General features: G+C 43.1%; 1 protein-coding gene across 3 annotated transcripts in view; it reads right to left on the bottom strand.

Moving 5' to 3' along the window:
* Nucleotides 1-23,175, bottom strand: part of arhgap36 (Rho GTPase activating protein 36) — a 45,032-nt gene that overhangs the window by 5,789 nt on the left and 16,068 nt on the right. For 2 of the 3 annotated variants that reach the window (XM_076028038.1, XM_076028039.1), the window contains exons 2-6: nt 15,668-15,824; nt 8,598-8,666; nt 2,565-2,869; nt 720-924; nt 375-430 (exon numbers count right to left, since the gene is read on the bottom strand). In XM_076028038.1, the coding sequence (XP_075884153.1) occupies nt 375-430; nt 720-924; nt 2,565-2,869; nt 8,598-8,666; nt 15,668-15,824 (792 nt within the window). Of the gene's footprint in view, nt 1-374; nt 431-719; nt 925-2,564; nt 2,870-8,597; nt 8,667-15,667; nt 15,825-22,890; nt 23,049-23,175 lie in introns of those variants that run through there. The other variant, XM_076028040.1, reaches the window with a different exon arrangement.

Genomic DNA, 23,175 nt, shown 5'->3' with positions numbered 1-23,175 from the left:
AGTCTATCGGTCAATTCTATGAAATGTAAATATGGTGAACATTTTGGATCTGATCTTTAATCAAACGATTTCACCATTTTTTTGTATTATTTAAAAATTTTTTCGAGACAGATTATTTTTAGATGACGCACTACACACTCACACACGCTGACCTTTTAGATTACTGCTTTGTAAACTTAAAAAGCCACATTTCGAAGACACCAGAAGTATGACAAAAGCAGAAACATCTCAGAAAACTTTCTATAAAAACACACAACCTGTCAAATGTGCTTCTACCTATATATTACATGCATGGCCATTCCTAAAATTATCTAAATTTCATTCCACAACTGTCCAGCTGAGGGTAAATGAGAGTGAATAGCCAGTGTGCTCACCTGTCTCACTCTCTTCTTTGAGCTACCAACTCGGAAAATTCCCACAGTCTGAAGCCCTGGGGACACAGGAAGTAGGAGAAACAGTCTCATTCTCTTCAAGTTACTCATCTTTATTGAAATTGTTCACATACAATTGCATGAAAACCTACCTGAGATACAAACATTTAAAGGCCTTCTTATAACGTTATACTCCTGGCATATTTAATGCTCATGTGGATCACAGAATTAAGTAAAATCACCTATTAATAAAAATCACTTCATTTCATCGCACACAAAGAGTGAATCTAGCGAGAACTATGCCATCAGTTCAGTCAAAGCAGCGTGAACAGCAGCAGCGTCTCTCACCGTGCGTCTCGATGTGACAGCAGCACCTCTCCACCACTCGCGGCACCTGCCTGTAGATGGGGTTGAGGCTGAGCTTGTTCTGGGTCCTGCCCTCCGTTCCCGTCTTCTTCAGCTCCAGCTCGGCCGGGTGGGAGAGCTGCAGCGCCTCCAGCAGTCGAGACTGACTCTCGACCAGGTCGGAGATTGAGTCCACCGACAGGCCGCCCTGCACGGAGGAGGATTTTTTTTTTTTCTAGTGTTGACATTCACACTTTCTCTTGTTTTTTTTTGTTTTTTTATTGGTAACGTTTTGCATTAAATATGCTGCAGGCGGAGGGGAAGTGATTCGTGTGGCCACAGTGGAAAGAATCCACAGTCAGTTCGATTGTTTCAAGGGTCAACACAGCAGCTTCTGGGCACATTTCTCTCCTGTCTTGTTGAAGTTGTCACTTTGTACACTCGCTCGGCTGCACAAGTCACGACAGAGTGACAACGACAATGCGTGCCGCAGCCAAGTGCGTGTGTCGCTGTGTGGATAGCTATGTAAACACTGAGTCTAGACAGGACCAATGTGAGGCTGACTTCCACTCACTTGGGTTTTCTAACCGACCACAACCAGACTGTAATACCTGATGGCAAGTTCATAAAGACTCAGCTCCACATGATGGTAGATGCTATCATGGTTATGATACGATCTACCATCATGACCATGGTAGTATCTACTAGTAGTTCACTAGTGGTAGTTGCTACTAGTAGATTATTATGACAGTAGATAATTTACCTTATATACGTAAAATGGCCAAGAGTGTTAACCTTGAATTCTGTAGATATGAAGGTTGCAGCCCTTTCAAGCAGAGTTCAGCAAAGCCAGATCAGAAGTTTGGAACTAAATGTAAGACTTGCATGGTTAAATGCAAATATGCAAATATTTGGTTCTCATGGTTAAATCAGATCAATACATCTCTTAGAGAGTATTATAATGATAATTTATATGAAATTGCTGCAGTTGATTAAGTCCTTACTCAAAGAGTTTTACCATAAGCTGGTCAAAATGATGATTCATTCCAAACTACGAAGTTACAGACACCTTTATTTCTGTTTCCATCAGACCCTGGCTCCCATCAGCTTCATCGGTGGCTGGTTTAGGTTTGATTACTGTCCACAGTGGCAGAGAGGATTTTCATTACAGGCCTAACTTAACAACTGCTTCCAGATCGGTACTGGGGGATTACATGGTGCGATGCTCAAGCAGAGTGGGATCACGAAAAAAACAAAACAAAATCGAAACAAAACAAAACTGCAGAGGCAGAACCACATTATCGAGCTGCCTTGACACGCACATCAATGCACACAGCTGACCCAAGTGGCCAGCATATTTGATTTTCCTTCAATATTACTGGAATGTCATTGTTTGTCTAATTTATTATTTATCTATTTGTAAACTTCAATTGCACTTTATCTTGTTTTTAAACTTTTACCTGACGTGTATGCTGCTACTTGAGAGATGTTGCCAAACGGAATTTCATTGTATTCAGTACAAATGACAATAAAGCTTCTTCTTCTTAATGGCTGTGTGAAGGGCATATCGTCAAGCGGAATCTGACATTTTTAAGAAAAGTGGATTTAACGTCATGTAAAAAAATACAGTGATATAATATACAATAGCAACATTATATAATAAAATGAATTAAATAAAAATAATTCAATTTTTAATGCCTAAAGCAAGATAACACTTATATTCTCACTTGTGTTATTTAATGATAATGATTTACGTTTTATTTCTTTATTTTTTTTAGTAACCTTTCAAATGACCTGCCCAGTTTTGAAGAGAGAAATCAAGCCGGCGCGGAGGCGGTGAAGTCTTACCCTCCTCTGTCGACCAGTGCTGTCTACAGGCCGAGGTGACAGCGGCCTGCTGGGGGCGTCTGGCGCCGGCGCCACAGAGTTTGCCGACGGAGAGCCCAGTCCTCCACCGGGGATGGACACGGAGCTGACCAGCGGCTTGCTGCCGTTGAAGAACTGCCTCTTCTCGGCCCTGAACCGCAGCACGCTGGCCTCCAGGTCCAGGCAATCGCGCCGGCTCTCCTTCAGGGCATCCTGCCGCCGCTTGAAAGCCCGGTCGTTGGCGATGACCTCGGAGAGCGGGATGCCAAATGCCTTTGGGGCGGATTCTGAGGGAAGAGGGGATTAAACAGACGCTGCATCAGTGCCTTGTTCAAAGTGGAATGGGGAAATAATCAGCACCGTGCTTGAGGAAGATGCAGTGTGTTGTTTCTGATCGGCTCAGAACTGGACATTTTCCTTACAGTCGAAACAGGGAGTTGCAAAGTAGTCATATATTGACAATAGAGAACAATATTCCATCCATCCATTAATTTTCAACACCCGCTTATTCCTGAGCTCAGGGTGTCAGGGGTTTGCTGCAGCCTGCCAGGCTCCATCGGGCAAAGGCGTGGTGTCAACATTATTTTTGAAAGGGACTGACTTGTAAGCGTGGGATTTTGCCAGCACTGTTGTTTTGTGAGTGTTGTGTGTGAATCATGGGAATCCTGAAGTATCAAAAAAGATTTTGTTTGAGGCAGGTGGGAAAGCTGTCATTATGCGGAGGCGTAAACAGACTTGAATGTCATTAAGAAATCACAGGACTCCCACACTGCAGAAACAATGGTGGCAGCAGTGGACGAATACCCAAGGCACACGGCCTGATGGGAAACCATTGTATTTGTACTTTCCTCAGTGTGGCCACTTTGGCAGTGCCGCCATTCATTTCCTCCTCTTCTTCTCCTTTCATTTGCACTCGCTTTCTCTCACCTTTTGTGCCTGCTGCAGAAAAAAAAAAACCTAACTGGAAAAATTTGCCCCACTTACTGAGCCGCTCGGTGAACTTGCTCCCAATATTCACACAACCTTGAGGCACAAACCCACATAAAGGCACATTTTCTCTCTTTCTTTTCTAGTTCTTGACTGGGCCAGTGTGACCTGCACCGTCTCGCGAGGCCACGCCTGGCTTTTCAGCAACACTCGAGCTCGCCCATCTCCAAATCTTCATGACAGCAGAGGAAGAAAAGGAGACCAAAGAAAATGTTCTAGTTGGAGGTGAGAAAGAGAGAATGGGTGAGTAGCTGAACGCTCATGTTCTCGTGAGAAGGTGCTGGACCTGGGTGCCTTTCTTCCTCTAACAAGCCAATGAAGTCTTCTGAAACTATTCACTCAAGCTAGAAAAACTCCATATCATTGTGAACCCATGATAGAGCATGAGTGCAACGTTTTCATGGTTTGACACTATTGTTACGCAAGGTTGATGCTGAATGGGCGGGAAAAAAGGAGCTGACCTGAGAGCATTATACTGGGATAAATAACAACGGCGTTCTAAATCTACGGTTGTGTGAGCCTTGATGGGGAAACTGATGCACGTGTATACGTCTGGGTGAAATGGACAGTTTTAGCACCTGAATAGGGTCATCACAGCCCGACACAGAGGGGATTATGGAGCTTGGAGTAGACGAGCAGTGTAAGAATAGACAGAATGGATGGAAAGGGCAGGTAAGACGGGGATAAGCAGGTAATCCTGTTAGAGCCGCCGCAGCCACAGACCAGACATCACACTCAGACTGATACAAGCTTAATTCAGAGGCAGTGTTGAGGCGGCAGGCAGTGTCACCATTTTCCCATGACAGTCATGGTCACAAGCTCCTTTGAAACATCACATGACACACATCCCACCAGTGTTTCACATGCTCTGACACAGCACACTGCTATAAAGACACCCAAGCTGGGAAAACAACAACAACAACAACACCAAAAGATGTATGAATAAAGATCAAAGATTTCTGTTTGATGTCCAAAGTTTCTAAAATTTGATAGTGATCTAGTGATGTAAAATGGAAAAAAAATATAATGTTGGGCTATACACACTCACTGGACATTTTATTAAGTACAATATTAATTTGCTTGTTATTGCAAATGGCAAATCAACTAATCACACAGCAGCAACTCAAAGCATTTAAGCATGAATGGTCCCAAAATGGAAAAAGTGAGCGGCGGTGCAACCGAGGTTTGCAGAAACACCTCCAACCGTGAAGCAGTGAATTAACTTTAGCAGGAAGTGGAAAGATGTATTTAATAAAGTGGCCGGGGGGTGTGAATAGCTTAACTTGTGCTTTAATTTGCCAATGATGTGAATTTATTGTTATATTAAGGGTCAGGAGGGAGCCATGTTCTACTACCATGTGACTACAGTAACCCAGAGCATGGATCTGCTTGAAGTTTTATGATTTTTACCCCAAACCTGGCTTGTAGAAGTTCACAAAAGATGTGAGATCAAGTGGGACATCATGGAAAAGGAATTTACATTGTTTGCAATCTAATTTATTGCCTCTCCACTAGGGCTGTTAATTATTTATTTATTTTTTAATCAGGATTAATCGCAGAATCTTTAATTAACTGAGATTAATCGCGGTTTGATTGCATGTGTAAAATTCTTTTATTTTGCATTTCAAGGCAGTTTTAAGCCCACAATGTAAAGTATTTCTTACCATAAATCGACAAGGTGGGCGGACTACGTCTTAGTAAAAGGGAGAAAAAAGGCTTACGTTATGGATTGTGTTTAACTAATCACGATTAATGTGTTAACGCTGACTGCGCGACTCTCCACACGACTAAATCTCCTGAAGTGGATCATAAATCCAAGATTTGGAACTTGAGTGAAGCGAGAAACACAGCAGAGATTTAGGTGGCGTTGCATCCACACTCATGCACCGTCATGTGCAGCAACACACATGCACTGTCACACCAGGTGAGGAAAGTCCCATGGTGGTCAGACCGTCGTTGCAGACTGGCAGGGTGCCATGTAAAGCCTTAAACGTATGGGATTGACTCAGCTGGAAATAACTGTGGGCTGGCTGAGTAGTTAGGTCAGCGCACTGCAGCGCGAGCAGAGCACGATGTACAAAAAGCTGCTGACCTTGTGTTAAAACAGAAACTACGAATGAATGTTCATGCAACGTGCATTGCCTATGTCTTATTTTGAAAGACTTCAAAGATGAAAGAGTTTTTTTTTATTTCAGTGATACTGAAGTGACCTGAAGTTACCATTGGTGTATTCCACAGAAACGACCACAACTATCCATGAGATCTCGTTCTTTGCGAAACTGCCACTTCAGGATAATTATTACAAACAGTAGATGTGTGGTCAGGTGTGTTGTGTCTTGTTCAGATTGGTTGAAAGTAATTATGTCTGTGGTCTCAAGACTTGATAATCATCCAGCGTGTTGCCAGCTTTCTTTCAAATCAGATAAACTTCTCCCAGCTTTGTAATATTCTCATCGTTCTCACAAAGTAAAGCATTACCCAAAGTTGCCATGAATGAAGTGACAATGAAGCTATATATATATATATATACATATATATATATATATATATACATATATAAAAAATAAAGTAAAGTAACTCAATGTCACGTAAAGTGTGAATACTCTACTCTTAATGCAAACATTTCTTGATGGTTATAATTGTTCTAACGTCCAGGAATGTACCTACAGACAACAGCAAACTTTAGCCTTATTTTTTAACATGCATATAACGACAACAGAAAGACACAGTGTGGGAGCTTGTGGGGAGATACACAGCTGCAGGTGGCAGAGATTACAATGTTTGAGTGACCAGGATGGATAGGATGAGGGATGAGTACGTCAGAGGGACGGTGCACGTTGGGTGTCTATGGAGATAAAGCCAGACTGAGGTGTCCAGAGGAGGGGCAGTGAATATATCAGAGGGAGGAGGCTGAGGTCAGAACTACCAGGCAGGAGGCCTAGAGGAGGCCAGAGAGGAGATGTATGGATGTAGTGAAAGAGGACATGAAGTTGGATGGTGTGAGAGCAGAGGATGCAGAAGAAGAGGGAGAGACTGAAGCTGCGTCTTCACAACACTTTTTTTTATTGTGATATTTAGGTTTTGGCTAATGGAAATGCAGCTTGTGTGAGCTGCAACAGTCTACATCCGCATAAATGGGACACTGGTCAGTGCTCTTAAGACCACATGTGAATAAATGGTCTCTGACTTAATCATCAGCGCTGACGTCTGCCGCGTGGCCTCCCTCACACTTTCTGCAGCGTCAAACGCCAGCGATGACGGCGTGAGCGGCTTACGCTGCGCGGGATTAATCAACTCCACAGGGAGTTCATTCCACAATTACACACATGTCCCAAGTTACAGCTGAAACAACATGTTGAAACAGGAAGACAACTGCCTGGAACTCATTGTTTCGGAATTTCACAACTTTCCTTCCTTGTTATTTGTTTGTTTCCAAGGTCGGTTGACAGTTACTGGAAGGCTGAGGGAGATTTATTTAGGTGCATGTTCAGGACTCTCCGCTAAATCCTCTTTTCAGAAGGCCTGCAGCTGATAACTGTGGTATTGGTCTTCTGGGACTTTGTGAGCCAATGATGATAATGATAACAAAAAAAAAGTTTATTTGTCTGTCCTCTGAGTAAACCCTGTGAAAGATCACAGAGGCGAACATAAAAGGCCGAGCCACCAGTTCAGTCAATATCATACCAATTAATTCCGCTTTAAGTTCCCTGTTAGTTTAAGACTTGAGGCTTTCATTGGAAGAAACCGTCCGGGACTGACGGCTGACAGTGAGCATGTTGAAAGAATCAGATGGAGTGGAAGGCGGACAATGTGAACAGACGTGGAAAAGGAGAGAGGAAAAACAAAGATTCCGGCACAAAATTCTTCAGAGTTCTGAGAGTTCTGTCCTGTTCTTCGGCAACAAGGGCAAAAAACGAGGCAGAAGACAAAGCAGCACGAGAAAAACCAACATAAACATTCACAGAGTTTTACTTTAGGCAGCCAATATGTTGAATTTATCCTCAAGTACCTGGGTGTGTGTGGCAAGTCCAACTGCAAGCGTTCTTCAGAGACATGATAACAAGATAGGAACGCTATAAACACAAAGGAGGGGAGACACTTGTTCACCGAATACAATGACTCTCATGTGCAAGGAGCTAAAATTGACTGAAAACTCATCTCTGGGGTCAAACTTCCATCAACAAAACACAGTGAGTCTGTGGGAACCGTAAGCAGAGCCGAGCCAGCAAATCGCTTCTGCTGCCAAGTTCTGACTTCTCACCAGCTTCTGCTAAGAGTGTAAGAGGCTGGAGGCTGGATTTACAGACCTGCAGGGACAGTCTGTGAGGGTGAGGGTGAGGGTGTGTGTGTGTGTGTGTGTGTGTGTGCCCGTGTGCCCTGCTCCCACTTGGCACTGCTGCGATAATCACCTGAGAATAGAGAACATCTCTTTATGAGAGGGCGGAGCCTCGCTGGCAGACGACGAGCGGCGACGTGGCTCGGAGGAAGGAGCGGGAGGTAATGAAAGCAGGGCAGGGGGCGGAAACCACCCACCAATCAGCAATGGCAAATGGAAAATAGATGGCGAGTGCAATAAGCAGCGGGGAGGAATCCTCAAGTTCTGCCATTTGGCAGCACACGCAATCCGAACGCAGCAATCACAATGTTCTTCGGGAGTGCGACAACACACGGCAACCAGCGCTGGTGTGTGTGTGTGCGCGAGTGCGTGCGTGCGTGTGTGCGTCTTTGTTTACTTTACGGCAAATGGTGCGCGGCAATAAAAAGGAGTCTGACTCACCAATGGACTGTGAGTCAGCGAGAAAGTCGGTAACACTCAACACCAATAAACACAGCACTCTGAGTGGGACCATTGTGGAGACGTCTGAAGGTCAGTGACAGCGATGCTGCCTGAGAGGACAGCGGGGACGGTGTGTGTGTGTGTGTGTGTGTGTGTGTGTGTGTGCAGGGGTTTTCCAGTGTAACGTTCAGGACGGACACAGGAGAAACAGAGTCTTTACGCCTGACGGTGGCTCTGTGTCAGAAACTCACCTCGCTCCTTCTTCTCCTTTGAAAAGGAATCGAACCTCCTGCGCAGAGATTTCCTCCGTTTGTGTGTTTCTGTGGGGAAGAACAACAGAGACGGCATGGGTGACGCTGCCAGGCAAAACCTCTCTCCCAGCACAGACTTTCATCTCACTGCGTCTGCCTTTATTTCCATTTCTGCATTCAAGCCACGGTCACACTGCACAGTTGAAATCCAATCACCTCCGCCGTTTAGCACACAGATTGAAATTTGAACGACCCCGTCGATGACCCTGATCCTTTTCTTCCCCTTGTTTTCTTTTGTCCCCAGAGCCTCTACCTCTTCCCGCGTTCTAAGAATAGCGACGGCCTTTCAATAGAACGGACCTTGCTGTTTGTTTGAGAAGCCCTCTGCTTAATGGCTCCACTGACCCAGACATGAAAGACAAGCGGACGTGACGTAAAGCATTCACACACACACACACACACACACACACACAGACACACACACACACACACACACACACACACACACACACACACACGCTGTAAGAATGGAAAGAAATGTAAATTTGTCTCGGTCTCAGACTGGCCAGACTGGGGATTTCTGTTCCAGACCGGTCAAAACTCAGCCAACGCTGTAATGACACGGTAATAACAGAAAACAATCCCGCTGCTACCATTTTTTTTACGCTCTGTTGGTGACACCCAGAGTGACGCCCTGCCCCCTTATTCCTAGTTCATTTTTTTTTTTAATTTTATGAAGCAAAGTTGTTTTTGGTTTTTTTAAATAGTACAAAACAGTTGGCAAAGCTGCAAAACGTTCAAGAAAACGATTAAAAGACAGCTTGCTGAAAAGAGACGTTGCTGTTGGATTTAGAAGCAAACTTGAATTTAAAAAAGATACCGATCATTTTTTTGTGTTTTGTTGTTATTTTTTTTTCTTTGCTATATAAAGTCTTGGTCTGGTCTCGATCTTGATACTCTCTAGTCTTGATAACCTCTTGGTCTCGGTTGGTGCCCTCTTGACTACACTACATGCAACAGATTGTGTTTGTCCAACAGGTCTAAAATCAATGGAGAGAAAACAACAGCAAGCCAAGTAAAAGCATGCATTTGTTTGTTTGTTAGCGTGAGCCAACAAAGAAACACAGAGCCAAACTACTGTAGTAGCTGTGGCTCTGTGGCTCTGTGGCTCTCTGCTCCCCAGTGAGCGCTGTCCCATTCTCCGTCTGTTTTTATGGTTGGTGTTTTGTTTTGTGTCAACCCTGTGTTTTACAAGCTCCGCGTTATCCCCCTCTGACCGGGTTTACTTTTAAAAGCCCTTTGTTTGGGTTACTCGAGGTGGGTGTTTAGAAATAACCAATTCAAGGTTGGGTCCATTTCCTATTAAGGAGTGATCAGAGATCATCATGCAGAGTATTTGGCAGCCAAGACGAAGAGATTCTTGGCATTTTTTCCACCTTTAAACACAGCAGGGAAGGACAAAAGCCAGGGAAGAAGAAAGAGCATTTGTGTTCATGTAAATATGTTGGTGCTTAGTGTGTGTGTGTGTGAGTGTGCATGTTGGGATAAAAGGGTCAAATTCCCATGACTGCAGGAAATTAAAGTTTATTTTTTAAAGTCCGCAGCCCCTCCCATCACACACTATACAAACCCGGTGACAGCAAATCCCTTGGATTTTTGCCCACGTGCACGTTTGTGTGTTTGTGTGTGCGTGTGTGTGCGTGTGTGCGCGCTGTGTATTATTACATAATTCAAAAAACTCAGGGAACAGTGAGATGATGAGCTCAGACAAAAGACAACAGAGAGGAGCAGCACCCCCTGCGCTTCCATGGCAAAATGGCTGCAGACACTGTCGACACCTCTGTGTCATCATATAGCAAGATCTACTGGTTAGATGGATATTTTCATCCATCTATCCATCCATCCATCCATCCATCCATCTATATCTATCACAAAGAGATGCAAACTTTTTGACTGGTGGGCCAACATGGGTTCTAAAATGTGAGAGAGGGAGCTGGAGCAGCAGCAGATGGATGGAGTGTTTTGGTGAGCCACCTCATAGGAGTAAAAAATATATGATGGGATACGTAGAAAACAAGTGATTTAATGTCAATTGAAAATGAACAAAAGTAAAGTTTGAACCAAATCAGTGTCACTGTCTGAAATGACTCTTAAAACACTGAAAAAATGGATGAAATACAGCTATTTTATGACTTACTTACTACTGGTATCATTTCTTCAAGTTCAACGGGCCGAATTGAAAAGCCAAACAGGCCGCAAATGGCCCGCGGGCCGTAGTTTGCCCATGGCTGGTCTGGCACAATAGAGATATCTAAGCGTTCATCTATATTTTTCTTTCTTTCTTTCTTTCTTTCAAATCTCACTGTGTGTCAAAGGAGTCAAAGCTGCTTGAAGCGATGATACCTCGCTCCTGTAGGTATCATCCCACCAGAACCAGCTGAGAAGAGGCGAAGGTGACGTAGCAGCGCTGTGGGGGATTTTTAAACGGAAAAGGTCCAGAGCGTACAGGACGAAATCAAGTGCGTAAAAACAACCGTAGCAGCCCGAAAAGAGAAACAGGGAGCTCAGAGGGAGGCGACATAGAGACCGTAACCGACTCGGTGGATGAGAGTGAATCATCCTCAGGGGAGCCGCTGAGGATGAACATTCCCACACTTTACGCACAGAGTGCTTTTGTCAGGGAACCTAAAAGTAGGACTGACAGCCTATTAATCCTTACTAATGTAGTTTTACAGCAGACAAATCGCGACGACAAGTTTAGTTTCCACAAAATGTCACCGGGTGATTTGTTGCAATTTAATGAGGCTACTTATAGAGCAGTTGCTAAGCGGCTACTGGAATAAGCAGAGGTAAACAAATCCACCGGGGGAATAGAGAGGATTTCAGGAATTACTATCAGGGATTAGAAGAGTTGTATTATTCTTGGAGATCAGCTCGTGTCGGCCGTGAGGAGCGCCGCCCTTCCACCAAGACCGAATACGATGGAACAAATGGAGCAGCTGTGGCATGTGCCATACACATCGGCAAGACTGCACACACACACACACACACACACACAGTTATTTTTGACACATTTTTTTCTTTTTCTTTTTTCCATGGATTCCTTTGAAGCAAATGTTTCTAAGAATTTAAGAATTCCTTCAATCAAATTTACACACCACAACATTTGACAAACCTTTTATTGGTGCTCGGGCTTGTGGTGTTAGCACGGTCATCAACCTGATTTGTCCTCGTTTTCCTCGAGTTGGCTGTTGAATTTTCTGATTTCACATTTTGTCATGAGCTCAGAATTCAGTTCAATGACCGACGAGTCATTTGATGTTGAATAACTTTGCTGGGTACGGCTACACTACTGTAAATGACAGGCCACAGTTTGTGTTGCTAACTAGAATTACCCTGTGAATGTATTTGTAAGTGGCATTCCAACAAAAAAAAAGCCCCCCCCCCCAAAAAAAAAAAAAAGTATTGGAACGAGACGGATTTTGAAACATTCACAATATTGTGTAGCATCTGCAGAATTCATTTTGAAAAATACTTTGATTTGTGAAACATCAAGATGGGTTTTAATGTGTCACAATGGAAGAACTGAACCTGAGAATTGTTTAGCGGTATTTTTGTAACAGATTGTAACAGTACGCTGTATTTGTTTTTAACAATTCCCCTTCATCTGCCACCATTACCATTATGCAACAACTTCAGTTCTGTGGAACTAATAAAATGTGGGTGTTTTTTTTTGTTGTTTCGTTGTTGTGGTTTTTCAAGCACCACATCCTCTCCATCACACTGTGTTCTCATGGGCAACACATCTTGTTTTGGTCAACCGGCCTGGTGTTTACACGTTCTCATCCAGTGCATCTAATTAGAGAATGAGACATTCAGTCCATTTCAAATGTTTACGTGCAAAGTGTTTAGTTTCCTATGTATTGAGTTTACTAAATTGATCCCCTGAATTTTGAATTTCACCGTGTGCCTTTCAACCCCTGACGAGCACTGGCGTTGAAAAGCGCTTCAAATAATCCGATTTAGAGGGAAATTCACAGGAAGACATCTCACTGGAAATCCATCCGGGGAATGACCAAGTCCCCCAATGTCCCCGTGTTTCCCATGAACGTCCCTAAAGTTAGAAGATTACGAAGAAGATAACAAGTCAAGACTTCCCAACAGTCCTGCGGGTCGGGGACGGTGCAGTCTCACAGGATGTTAGAGTTGGTAGTGGTCTCAAGACCACACGTACAGGGTCTCCGTCTTGCCCTGGTCTTGTGGGGATTTCAAAAAACCTGGTAGGCTGCACTTGGGCAGTGTTACGATTATTACGTAGATATTATCATTGTCATTTTCAAATGCAACCAACGGGATGCATCAATTTTAAAAACATGTCAAAAGGTTTATTTTTTTGTACTGTTTTTTAGTGCTGCAAGAGTGTTGGTTCATCATCTATCTATCCATCTATCCATCTATATATCTGTCTATCTATCCATCCATCTATATATATATATATCTGTCTATCTATCTATCTATCTATCTATATATATATCTGTCTATCTATCTGTCTGTCTGTCTATCTATCCTTTTTCAACGCTGACTGCACTCTTCTGTCTCTTGTCTTCATGGGCTGAGTGGCCTCCACTAAACACATCTCATCTGCAGAACAAATTAATTGAATCCTTAAAATGAAATAAAAATTGACGTAATTCTGCTACACAAAAAAAAAACAAAGATTTTGTTTTCCAATTAACCAGGAAAAAGAAGGATTTTTCTATTTGCGCAAACTGATAGGACCGATTTCAACTTGGATGAAACAAAGTCATGAGTGTGGTTTTATAAAATCCTCATAAAATAAAAATAATGTCAAGTCGGGAAAAGACAAGAATGATCCTCAAAGATGCTCCACGGTGCAGTGAAGCGTCGCTGTGTAATTGAAACCATGTGTGAACTGTGCCTGAGTCCCTGATGCCTTCGCTGTAGGGGAAGTCAGAGGTTAATAACCCTCAGAGGGGGAAACAACAGTATGGGAGAGCTGGCAGTGGCGTCTGAGAAAAGCTGCTTACATACCAACTGGTCTCAAAAGAGAATGAAAAACACACACACGCGCGCGCGCACACACACACACACACACACACACACACACACACACACACAAGCATAAGCACAATCTGCTGTGTTCCCATCTCCTGATCCGAGCACCAATAAAGTGGCCAAAAACCTCCCAGTGCGCAGCCTGCAAGGTGTTTGCAAAATTTACAGCTTGTTTATTAAACCATCCAATTTTTCCTGGCAAGGTTTACGACCTCGGGCTTCTGGAAGATAAGCCGATTCTGCAGAAACACGGGTAGCGGACCATTTAGCAAAAAGAAATGAGGGGTTATTCAAGTAAACTTTAGCAGAAGCGAGGAGCTCTATGTGATATCCAGCAGTCATGTAACACGGCTCAGGTCCAGCGTGGGCCTGGTGCAGTCAGATAGCAGGAGATAACATGATGACATGCTTTACTTACTGTAACTTCAAATCCTGTAAACCTATCATTCCATAGATATCAGGAAGATATCAGAAAAAACCCATCTGTCTGTTTATCAAGGTTCCCTCTGGTCACACTTGACAGCTTTCTTCTTATAATACAATAACATAATATAAATGACAGAACTGCTCGGGTTGAATATTATTGCTTAATCTTGTGCTCAGTATTTTTTCCAGTGGTTCATTTACTTGGTGCTGCTTTCATCATCGGTGTAATGAGGCTTTGAAAGACAGGACGAGTGGTCATAACAAGAGGGTGAAGGAAATAAGTGAGATTAACTCAACACTGTGGGCTGTTAATCATTTTTAACAAGGCTCCTGATGTTCAGTAACAAACACTCCAACGATAGTATGAAATGGCAGTAAAGGTCAGGCAGAGGGACGGATGTGATTTCCTCACTGCCACATCATGACAGTGTTTGGAGGTTAAAGCGAGTATAAAGTGCAGGTCACAGTTTGTTCCAAGATTGAACTTTTATTTATGGCTCCATTCCCTGATGACGTTATGACGAGATGGCCTGGATCTTGTCAGCGCAAGTAGGACATTTTTTTGACATCATATAACCTCTTACTACTCTTCTTCACATCAATGAGAAAATGCATTCATTTTTACTGGTGTCATTTTTGCAGCAGCCCACAAAAACAATATTATTGCGCCCAGCAAGGCTGTCCAGTGTTTGACAAATGCACTTTCACCTGCTGTCAGACGGTCTGAAAACCTGCTGCGTGGGCATTGAATTATTGAACGAGTCACAAATCACGGCCTTTCTTACCATAGCGGACAACACAGGTCACTCCCACACGTTTACAGAGTGTTTGTGATGCGCCAAAAGGGGAGTGGACCGAGCATTCAGGCTTATCCTCAGCCTCCTGTTTTACTCTCATTCCTCAGATTCACTAGACTGTTATGGCTCCGCTGATGGATGGAGGCTTTTGTTGCCCTACAACAGGTCAACCTCAGCTGTCGAGGAGGAGGAGGAGGAGGAGGAGGAGGAGGAGGAGGAGGAGGAAGAGGAGGTTCCCCACTACCAATAACATCCTCTACAGTGGTGTCACGCACTTGTTTTTCTAGACCATGCAAATGATATCATTGTTCTGTTGAAGAAACATTATATAACATCTTACATATTACGTCATACTGCAGTTTTGGAGGAGAGATCTATTCCTTTATTATATGGTTTTAAAAGAGCAATATTAACACTTTATAATAGGCACACACTATTAAGCATTAGTTAAACATTAATAAATACTCAATGCATCATTTATAAATCCTGTTTCTGTGTTTATAAACCACATGCCAATGAGTATTTATGTCAGAAACATGATTTATAAATAATCAGTATTTACTAATCCATAACTAATGTGCTTATTAATGATGAGTTAAACGTTTATAACTGTGTCTATAGACTACATACTAATGAGTATTCATGTCAGTTTATTAATGCTTAAATAATGCTTAATAGTGTGTACTTATTACAAAGTGTAACCAAAAAAAAAAAAAAAAAACTAACTCTGTTAAGCCAGAGTGAGTTTCTCTATCATGGTTGACTCGGTACCTTTTGGGATGCTAATCTTGAAGTCCAAGTCTCTCTCATCCAGATGGTACAGGGCCACTTCCTGTAGCCGAGCTCGCTCCAGCTCCGACAGGATCTGAATGGGCACCGGCTGCAATCGCACACTCTGGCCCAGCATGGTTGCCCACGTGTCGTCGCCCTGCGATGGAGAGAGAGAGAGAGAGAGAGAGAGAGAGAGAGAGAGAGAGAGGTTAGGAACTAACTAAGTTAGAACTGTGGGGAACCAGGGAGGTGGAACACCATTCATCCTAATTGACCTCAATAGCAGCGTCTATTTACAGCCGATGTTCAGCCAAAGTCAGACTGCCATTTGCATCCAACCATCAAGTTTTAAATACTGGAGAGAAAAAAAAAGTCAGCAGGTTGGTTTTATGACCTAATCAAAAGAAAAAAACAAGAGAAAGACAGAATATTTTTTACAGAATCAATCAAAACAATTGTCACTCCGAAACAAAAATATGCTTGTGAGTCTTGTGTCACTGAAATGAATGACGTTTGACTTTCACCAAATTCCCCTGACAGCTATTCCAAGGAGTAATAGAGAAAGCCCATCATTGTACAGATATGATGATGATGATGATGATGATGATGATGATGATGATGACAAAAAGTACTTTCCCCACCAATGACCTTCCCTCCACTGTCTGGGAAATTAGCCTTTTGTAACATGTTATTGAACGAAAAAATGGACTCCTACTGAGTATTACCTTTTGAAGACATCTTCCTCCATGTCCTATTAACTAACTGAATAGTTCAGTTCTGGGAACAGACTGCCGTACAACAGCAAAAATGATAACCCGGGTGCCAAGAGCAATCCCGAGTTTGGTGTTTGTTTCCTTCCACCGATCTAAGGCTTATCTCTGTGAGTCAGAAAACATCTGCACATGGTTCCAAAGTTAACATAGGGCCTGCAAACACCAACTGCATTCTAGTTGTTGGAGGGAATCCAGACGTGCCAGCAGTAGATACGCATCTCTAAAGCCCATGTTGAGACATTATGAATAGATAAACGGCAGTCCAGGTATAAAGGGGAACACATGCGGTGTTGCATTTGATGTTAACTGCTTCTTTACCACAGAAAGCGAAACGGCCTGGGAGCCAATCAGAGTCGGCGCGGCGAGCGTGATTGCATTTGCTGGCGAGACGCAACAGCGAAGAAGTTAACAAGAACCAGACGCACATACGTCTGAGATCTGCGTTAGGCGACCGGCTCATCAATCACACAAAAATGCGCTTGGAATTTATATGCAGTGTTTGCGTGATGAAAGGGGCCCAAGTGCAAACCCATCCAAAAAACTCTTAATCCTAAGCCTCAAGTATTATGCAAGTCAACCAGCTCTTAAATCAGGAAAATTCTGAGAACCTAAAGTTGGTTAGCGGAAGGACTTGATGAAAAAAAAAGTTGTTGTTTCAGAACACTGTCATCCTCGGGGAAAAGATCAAGACCACCTATTATAAAATATGGGGACTGTCTTTAAAGAGCTGATGTGAAATTGTTGGTTTAAAGAAATGAACAAACTAACTTGCAGCTGTCACTTTCTTTAGCACCTGCTTGGCAACCACACCAAACCCAGAGGTGTTTGTATAGCTTCTAAGAATAGCAACCCACTGGCCAATCAGAAACCTGGAGAAATTGAGGGTGGGGGTGGGGGGGAAATGACAGTTTACTGGAAACAGCTTGGTTTTATCACTTTGTTGACACAATGTTGTAATCTAGGGGAATAAAACAATTTTAAGATGCAAGAGAACGCCACCCGGTGCCCTTCGTTCCCACTGCACTGGAAGAGCACAGATCGTTCATCCAGTGGTCATGTCTCCCATTTTATCTGCTGTTCCGCAGAAGATAAACTTGTAAAAACCAGGAAAAGATGATGTCAAAACAAATGGGACGGAGCCCAAGTTGTCTGCGTACACGGTGAAGGCAAAGCAGAGTCTTCTCAGAGCTTCACTCTGGAAGGAGTTCAATAACTTCACTTATTAGCAACTGCCAGACCACATATAGCCTGGATGGAAGTGGCTGTGATACCAGACCTATGCACTTGTCGATACTTTCTACTTGTAGACAGTAATCCACCAGCCAGTAATGCAAATAATATTAAGGTTAAACACTTGCGTTAATTATCATCATGATTGTCATCACCGTCGTTGTGGCGGCACAATATGTTGAAGTGGGCATTAATTACAACTCACTGATTAGATTCACTGGCTTTTGATTATTACAATGATGTTTGGTAAATGCTAAAAACAAAACAGAAATAACATCGACCTCCAATATCCCTGAATGTCAAAGTGATGCATGTGCAAGAGTTACAGTAGCCATGCTGTCAAAGGGCTTTGATAGAGTTCAGAATTCCGTTGGAGCAGAAGAAACAACCTCACTGTGCTGCTCATTATATAACAACTCCTTTCTAAACAATCAGCCCCAGGCCTTATCTCATCCTTTGAAGCTTCCTGACTTAAACATGGTGACCTTATGTAATTATCCACAGCCACTGCTTTGGTATGTATGCCGTCTGTCGACGAATGTTTACGTCCAAGTGCCTCTGCCTGTCTCACGTCTGGCTGCACGGTGATTGGAGAAAATTGCTTTGGCCTTTGCACTAAACGTAAGCAGTGCAATCACGCCGTGGCTAAACTGATTGCAAGTGGAACACAGCTGTTGGTGAGGCCTCGACATTTTTTTATTAAAAACGGCAAATAGAACAGTTCGAAATAAACAGTTCAATGGAAACAAACACTTCTTTGGAAGGTTTTCTTTTCTTTTTTTTGACACAGTTTTGTTTTGCTTTGACAAAGAAACGTTGCATTGCCTGGTAGATTCTGTGTTTGCATGCAACATGTTTACATATTGATATTGCTTGAGCGTACAAGTTGACTCAATAAACTATGTACTGTTCACAGTAACTCATATATTATCATTAATTATTACTTAGCTCACTATGCAAGGTTCAGTTTTTCTTTTGAAAGCAATGCTTTTATTTGGGAGGTACTGCTAGACGGCTAACATGAGAACGTGCACATGACAGTCATGCATGGGCATGCAAGTGATGAACCACACACAGCTGGAAGTGCAATGGCTTGTATTGTTTTGTATAAGAAGGGTTGTCAGTCATTAACACTCAAGAATCGCAATACTAGACACGTCTGGTCTAGATGTTGATTCTAAAAATAAAGAATGAATACCACCCAACACCACAATTAAACGACGAGAAAGACAATCTGTGATTTTGTGGTACTGCGTACCTATGATTTGCAATTTTAGTTCATTTTTCTCACTTTTGGAAAAATGATCAGTATTGGTACTGGCAGTGTTTTACTTGGTCTTGCAATGGAAATCAGTGGGATCACGCGTCACCAATGGGACGTACACTATTCCAATCATCTTTGGTGGGTTCCGCTTCACCTGACAGAGGTATAGAAGTTCAACATAGATTTTAAAAGTGGCTTCGCCCAGGGAGGGAATCAGAGCCAACAGTTGTATCTGCCAGCGCCCGTTTTAGAACGAAGACAAACTTCGCTGTAGCATTAAAAGTGGAATGCATGAAGGAATTGTACTTAAATGGCATTGTAATTCTAGCCCTGGTTGTCCACGGCTCCTGTCTAGGATGCTGCTACGCCAACATCTATCAGCCGGTCTTAAAGATTTTTCCCTCTCTCTGGTGTCTTAACCGCCAAAACAAGCAGAAGGACGACGAGATCACAAAGCACTGATTTTACCCTCAATGACGACTAAAAAAAATAACAAAACGTAAATCAAGCGCCATTCAGTGTAATAAAACCTCCTCCTCGCCTGCTGCCTGCCACTGTGACGTCTGCCCCCCCCCCCCGTGTGTGAGACCACTCGACTCATAAATGTGTGTTACTACCCTGGTGCTGACGACAGCGACTGCTGATTCACTCTGACAGCTTTGTTCTTTCCTGGTATAGCGCATAATCCAAACTGGAAAAATCATCATTAATGGCTTTGGCATGTTTGAGGGATATTACTGACGTACTGAGAGCAGCTTGGTGCCAACACGGACATGAGGTGTTTGTTAGCTGATCAAACTCAAAGAAATGCTGTGTTGCAAGTCATGAATATGTTTTAAGTTTGCAGGTAAAGATGTGGAGGGAGGCGACTGTCAGGGCCGTGCAGACCCTCTTCCTGTTTAAACTTTCTTTTCAAGTGGAGGCAGGAAGGGAGACAATTCGACCTGCGTGTCAGACAATCCATCAACTCACAAAGCAGAGAGCCATTAATCACAGGCTTCAGTTTAACAGGGCCAGTGAACTTACGATAGACTAAAAACGCCTTGTTGAGAGACAGAGAGAGAGGAGAGAGGACGAGAGCGAGAATGACAGCAAACTAATACAAAATATATATATTTAAAAAAATAATAATAATAACCTGGAATGATCTAAAATATGCAGCACAAACAGCAACTGATCTAGATTTCATCAATAGTTCAGTAAACATCTAAAAAAAAAAAAAAAAGAATCTTTAAATTCAATGTCTTTTCTTTGTAACAGAAGAGAATTGATGTTTGTTTGTTTTCACACTTGTGCACGTTGATAAAGACTCTGGTTGACAGCAAATGCTCTTCAATGAGATTTCAGAGAACTTTATTTGTCCCCTGGGGGAGAATTTCAGGCGCATGTGAGCAGCATGACACGGTGCTGACAGTCAAGTCATATGTTATAAAAAAAAACAAAACAACAAGACACTTGGAGACAGAGAGGCTGAGTGATGTGGCGCTCTCTACCCCAGAGGAAATAACAATCTTCTTGACAATCTGACAATGATGAAAATCCCTTCTTGCCGACAGTACAGTACAGTGTATGAGAAGAGAACATGCTTTCCATATAGGAAACACTGCAATCTGTTCATCTACAACAACTCACTCACTGCGTTTCGTAACCCTCAACCCTCAGAGTGCGACCGTGTCTGTGTCCTACCGTCTGCTATTACTCGACATGAACCTGAGCACATGCACACAGTGCAAATGAGACACATTTGACTCATTGTTGGTTGTTATTATTTTTTGCCTGAATCGAACGTTTCATTTTTCTCAGGGATGTGAGAGTCATGACTGGACTTTTCTGACTGATACTTTCTGGTTTCCTGTTTGTCGTTCATCGTGGTGGCTAAGAACGCACGACTGTTCCGTCCAGTTTCCAGTCTTCTAAAACACGAGCTACACGGCGGATGATTAGCTGAACTGGGAGGGTTTACATTAAACGCAGCGGACGTGTAATTCTGAATATGTCTTTAAAGTGTCTGTTTAACATTTGGTTCAAAGGTAAAACTTGTCTTAGCCATTAGCTTTGAGTGAAAGGCTGACAACCCAGTCCGGTCAGTCCATAGTGTTTCTCAAGGCGAACTCAGGCAGCTTTACTTGGGTGGTTTTGTCCCTGTGAGGTTTGACCTCTTGAACGCTGCCTTACAGACTGCGATGACGGCTACTCAGCTTTCTGAGTAAGGTCTAAGTACTTGTTGCAATTACCAATGTTTGCACAGTGACACACTGGGGCTGATAAAAGCAACATCTTATTCATCATCAATTCATCAAGGCGTGTCGTGTTTGAAAAAGTCCTGTAAATAAAGTAGCGCACTGTGTGTAACGCAACACCAATTCATTTAAACTCAGAATCAGAACACTAATAATTCCCCTTGAGAGGTTCAATGTGTTCCAGTTGTGCCATGAAGTATTTGTGCAGTGCAGTCTTATTGCTGTGTAATCCCAATGAATATGTCCGGTATTGAACATGAAGGCTGAATTCCTACAGAGCAACTAAAGCAACTATAAAACCTGATGCACTTTATTTCATAGCATGGTTCAATTAGCATTAATCTTGCACTCTTGCTGAATTTCAACCCCCTTTTTACCCCCCCCAAGGCCAAAGACTGAGACTTTAAGTGTTGACAGTTTTCTCGTAACTATTTGAAATTCTTTCAAGTAATTACAGTTTTGACCAGAAGGGTTTTTTTTTGTTAACTTATGAAAGCAGTCATAATGGAGTTTCCGTGTTGCTCAGTTTTAACAGCAGAACTTGAAGATAAGCAGTAAGATCTTTCTTGATGTCACGTCCCACTGAGCCGTCTCTCCGCTGCCCTGAGGGCTTCATCGCTTCACTGGTGAAATACAACAACTTTGACTTGATACTCACTATAAGTATATCGCATCAGTCACTGGCGCATAGACTGTAACCCACTTCTTAGCTGTCTTGTCCATCCATATCGTAAAAGCAGAGGCAAATACACACAAAGCGCAAGGCCAGCACAAAATACATTGTGGGTGCACCAACAGAACAATTTAACAATTCAAATAACAGAACTGATCCCTCGCATGATTTGATACACGATCTCAACTGGCAGTCCTCCCCTGTCTCCAGCTCTGATTTCCTGTCGCACCACTGCAGGCCATCCTAACAACAAAAGACGGTCCTCGCTGTTCACTCTGTCGCACCTCGTGTTCCCATCGCAGTGATCAACGGCTCACTAGAATGCTGTCGCGCGCACACGCAAAGCGAGGGGGCACACGAGGTTCCTCCTAATTTGCTGCCAACAGGGACACGAGGGAGCACAGGCGAGTGCTTGCAGACAGGCAGGCAGCAGTGGAAGGTCCACTGGCGCTCAGCCACAGAGACGCATCCACAACTGAACAGCAGCCGCACTCAGTCAAACTGGACTGGAGTGGCGTTTGACCGCGGCGCAACGCAAATCTGAGCTCCGCGCTCAACTCACAGCAACACCTTTTGATTATTGAGCAATTCTCACCATCACTATGGCAAAACAGGTGACTTTGAGTTTTTTTCTTCTTTTTTTTTTTGAGTGCCTGACCTCAGACAGAGGGAACAATTCAGCAAACCTGTTCACTACATTTTACACGGTCATGACACTTATGGGTCCACTGTTAAAAACAACTTAAACTGTAGTTAGTTGGATAGTTAGTTAAAGTTATGTGACATTTTGTTAGCGAATATAAACTTTAAAGTCTTGCTACTACCATATACATATATAAATAATTGGAGGTTATTAAATATACATTCAAGGATTATGGAAGTTTTTATGCATTGTTTTTGATACAAAGTCAAAGCCTTTCTTAGCTATTAAGGAGAAAAAAAGACTGGCACGTCAACCATTGGAATGAAAGATGTATCTGACAACCAGCAAAACAACCGCACACGCAACACACAACAAACAAAGTGCAAAATCAAAATGATACCTGCGGTGGAGCGGCACCCTCTCACTTTAAATCCTTTGCAATCACTTCCACTGAGAAGTTGTTATCCAGACTGTTCAGACACTCAGACACATCGCGCAGAAGCTCCGAGCTTAATGCGCCGCTGCTCAGTGTGTATGTGTGTGTGTGTGTGTGTGTGTGGAGGAGAGAGAGAGAGCGCGACAAACACAGAGAGGGGGTGGGAGAGGGAGGGAGAGAGAGAGAGAGGCAGACAGTGAGAGAAAGAGGGAGGGCCAAGGAGTGAGTTTAGCACAGGAGAGATAGAGG

The sequence above is a fragment of the Nelusetta ayraudi genome, unplaced genomic scaffold, assembly GCF_046127955.1.
Source record: "Nelusetta ayraudi isolate G7.1 ecotype Tasmania unplaced genomic scaffold, CSIRO-AGI_Nayr_v1 ptg000022l, whole genome shotgun sequence".
NCBI classification, from domain to species: domain Eukaryota; kingdom Metazoa; phylum Chordata; class Actinopteri; order Tetraodontiformes; family Monacanthidae; genus Nelusetta; species Nelusetta ayraudi.
Note: the sequence above shows the minus strand (reverse complement) of the source record. Positions and strands in the feature narration are given on the sequence as shown.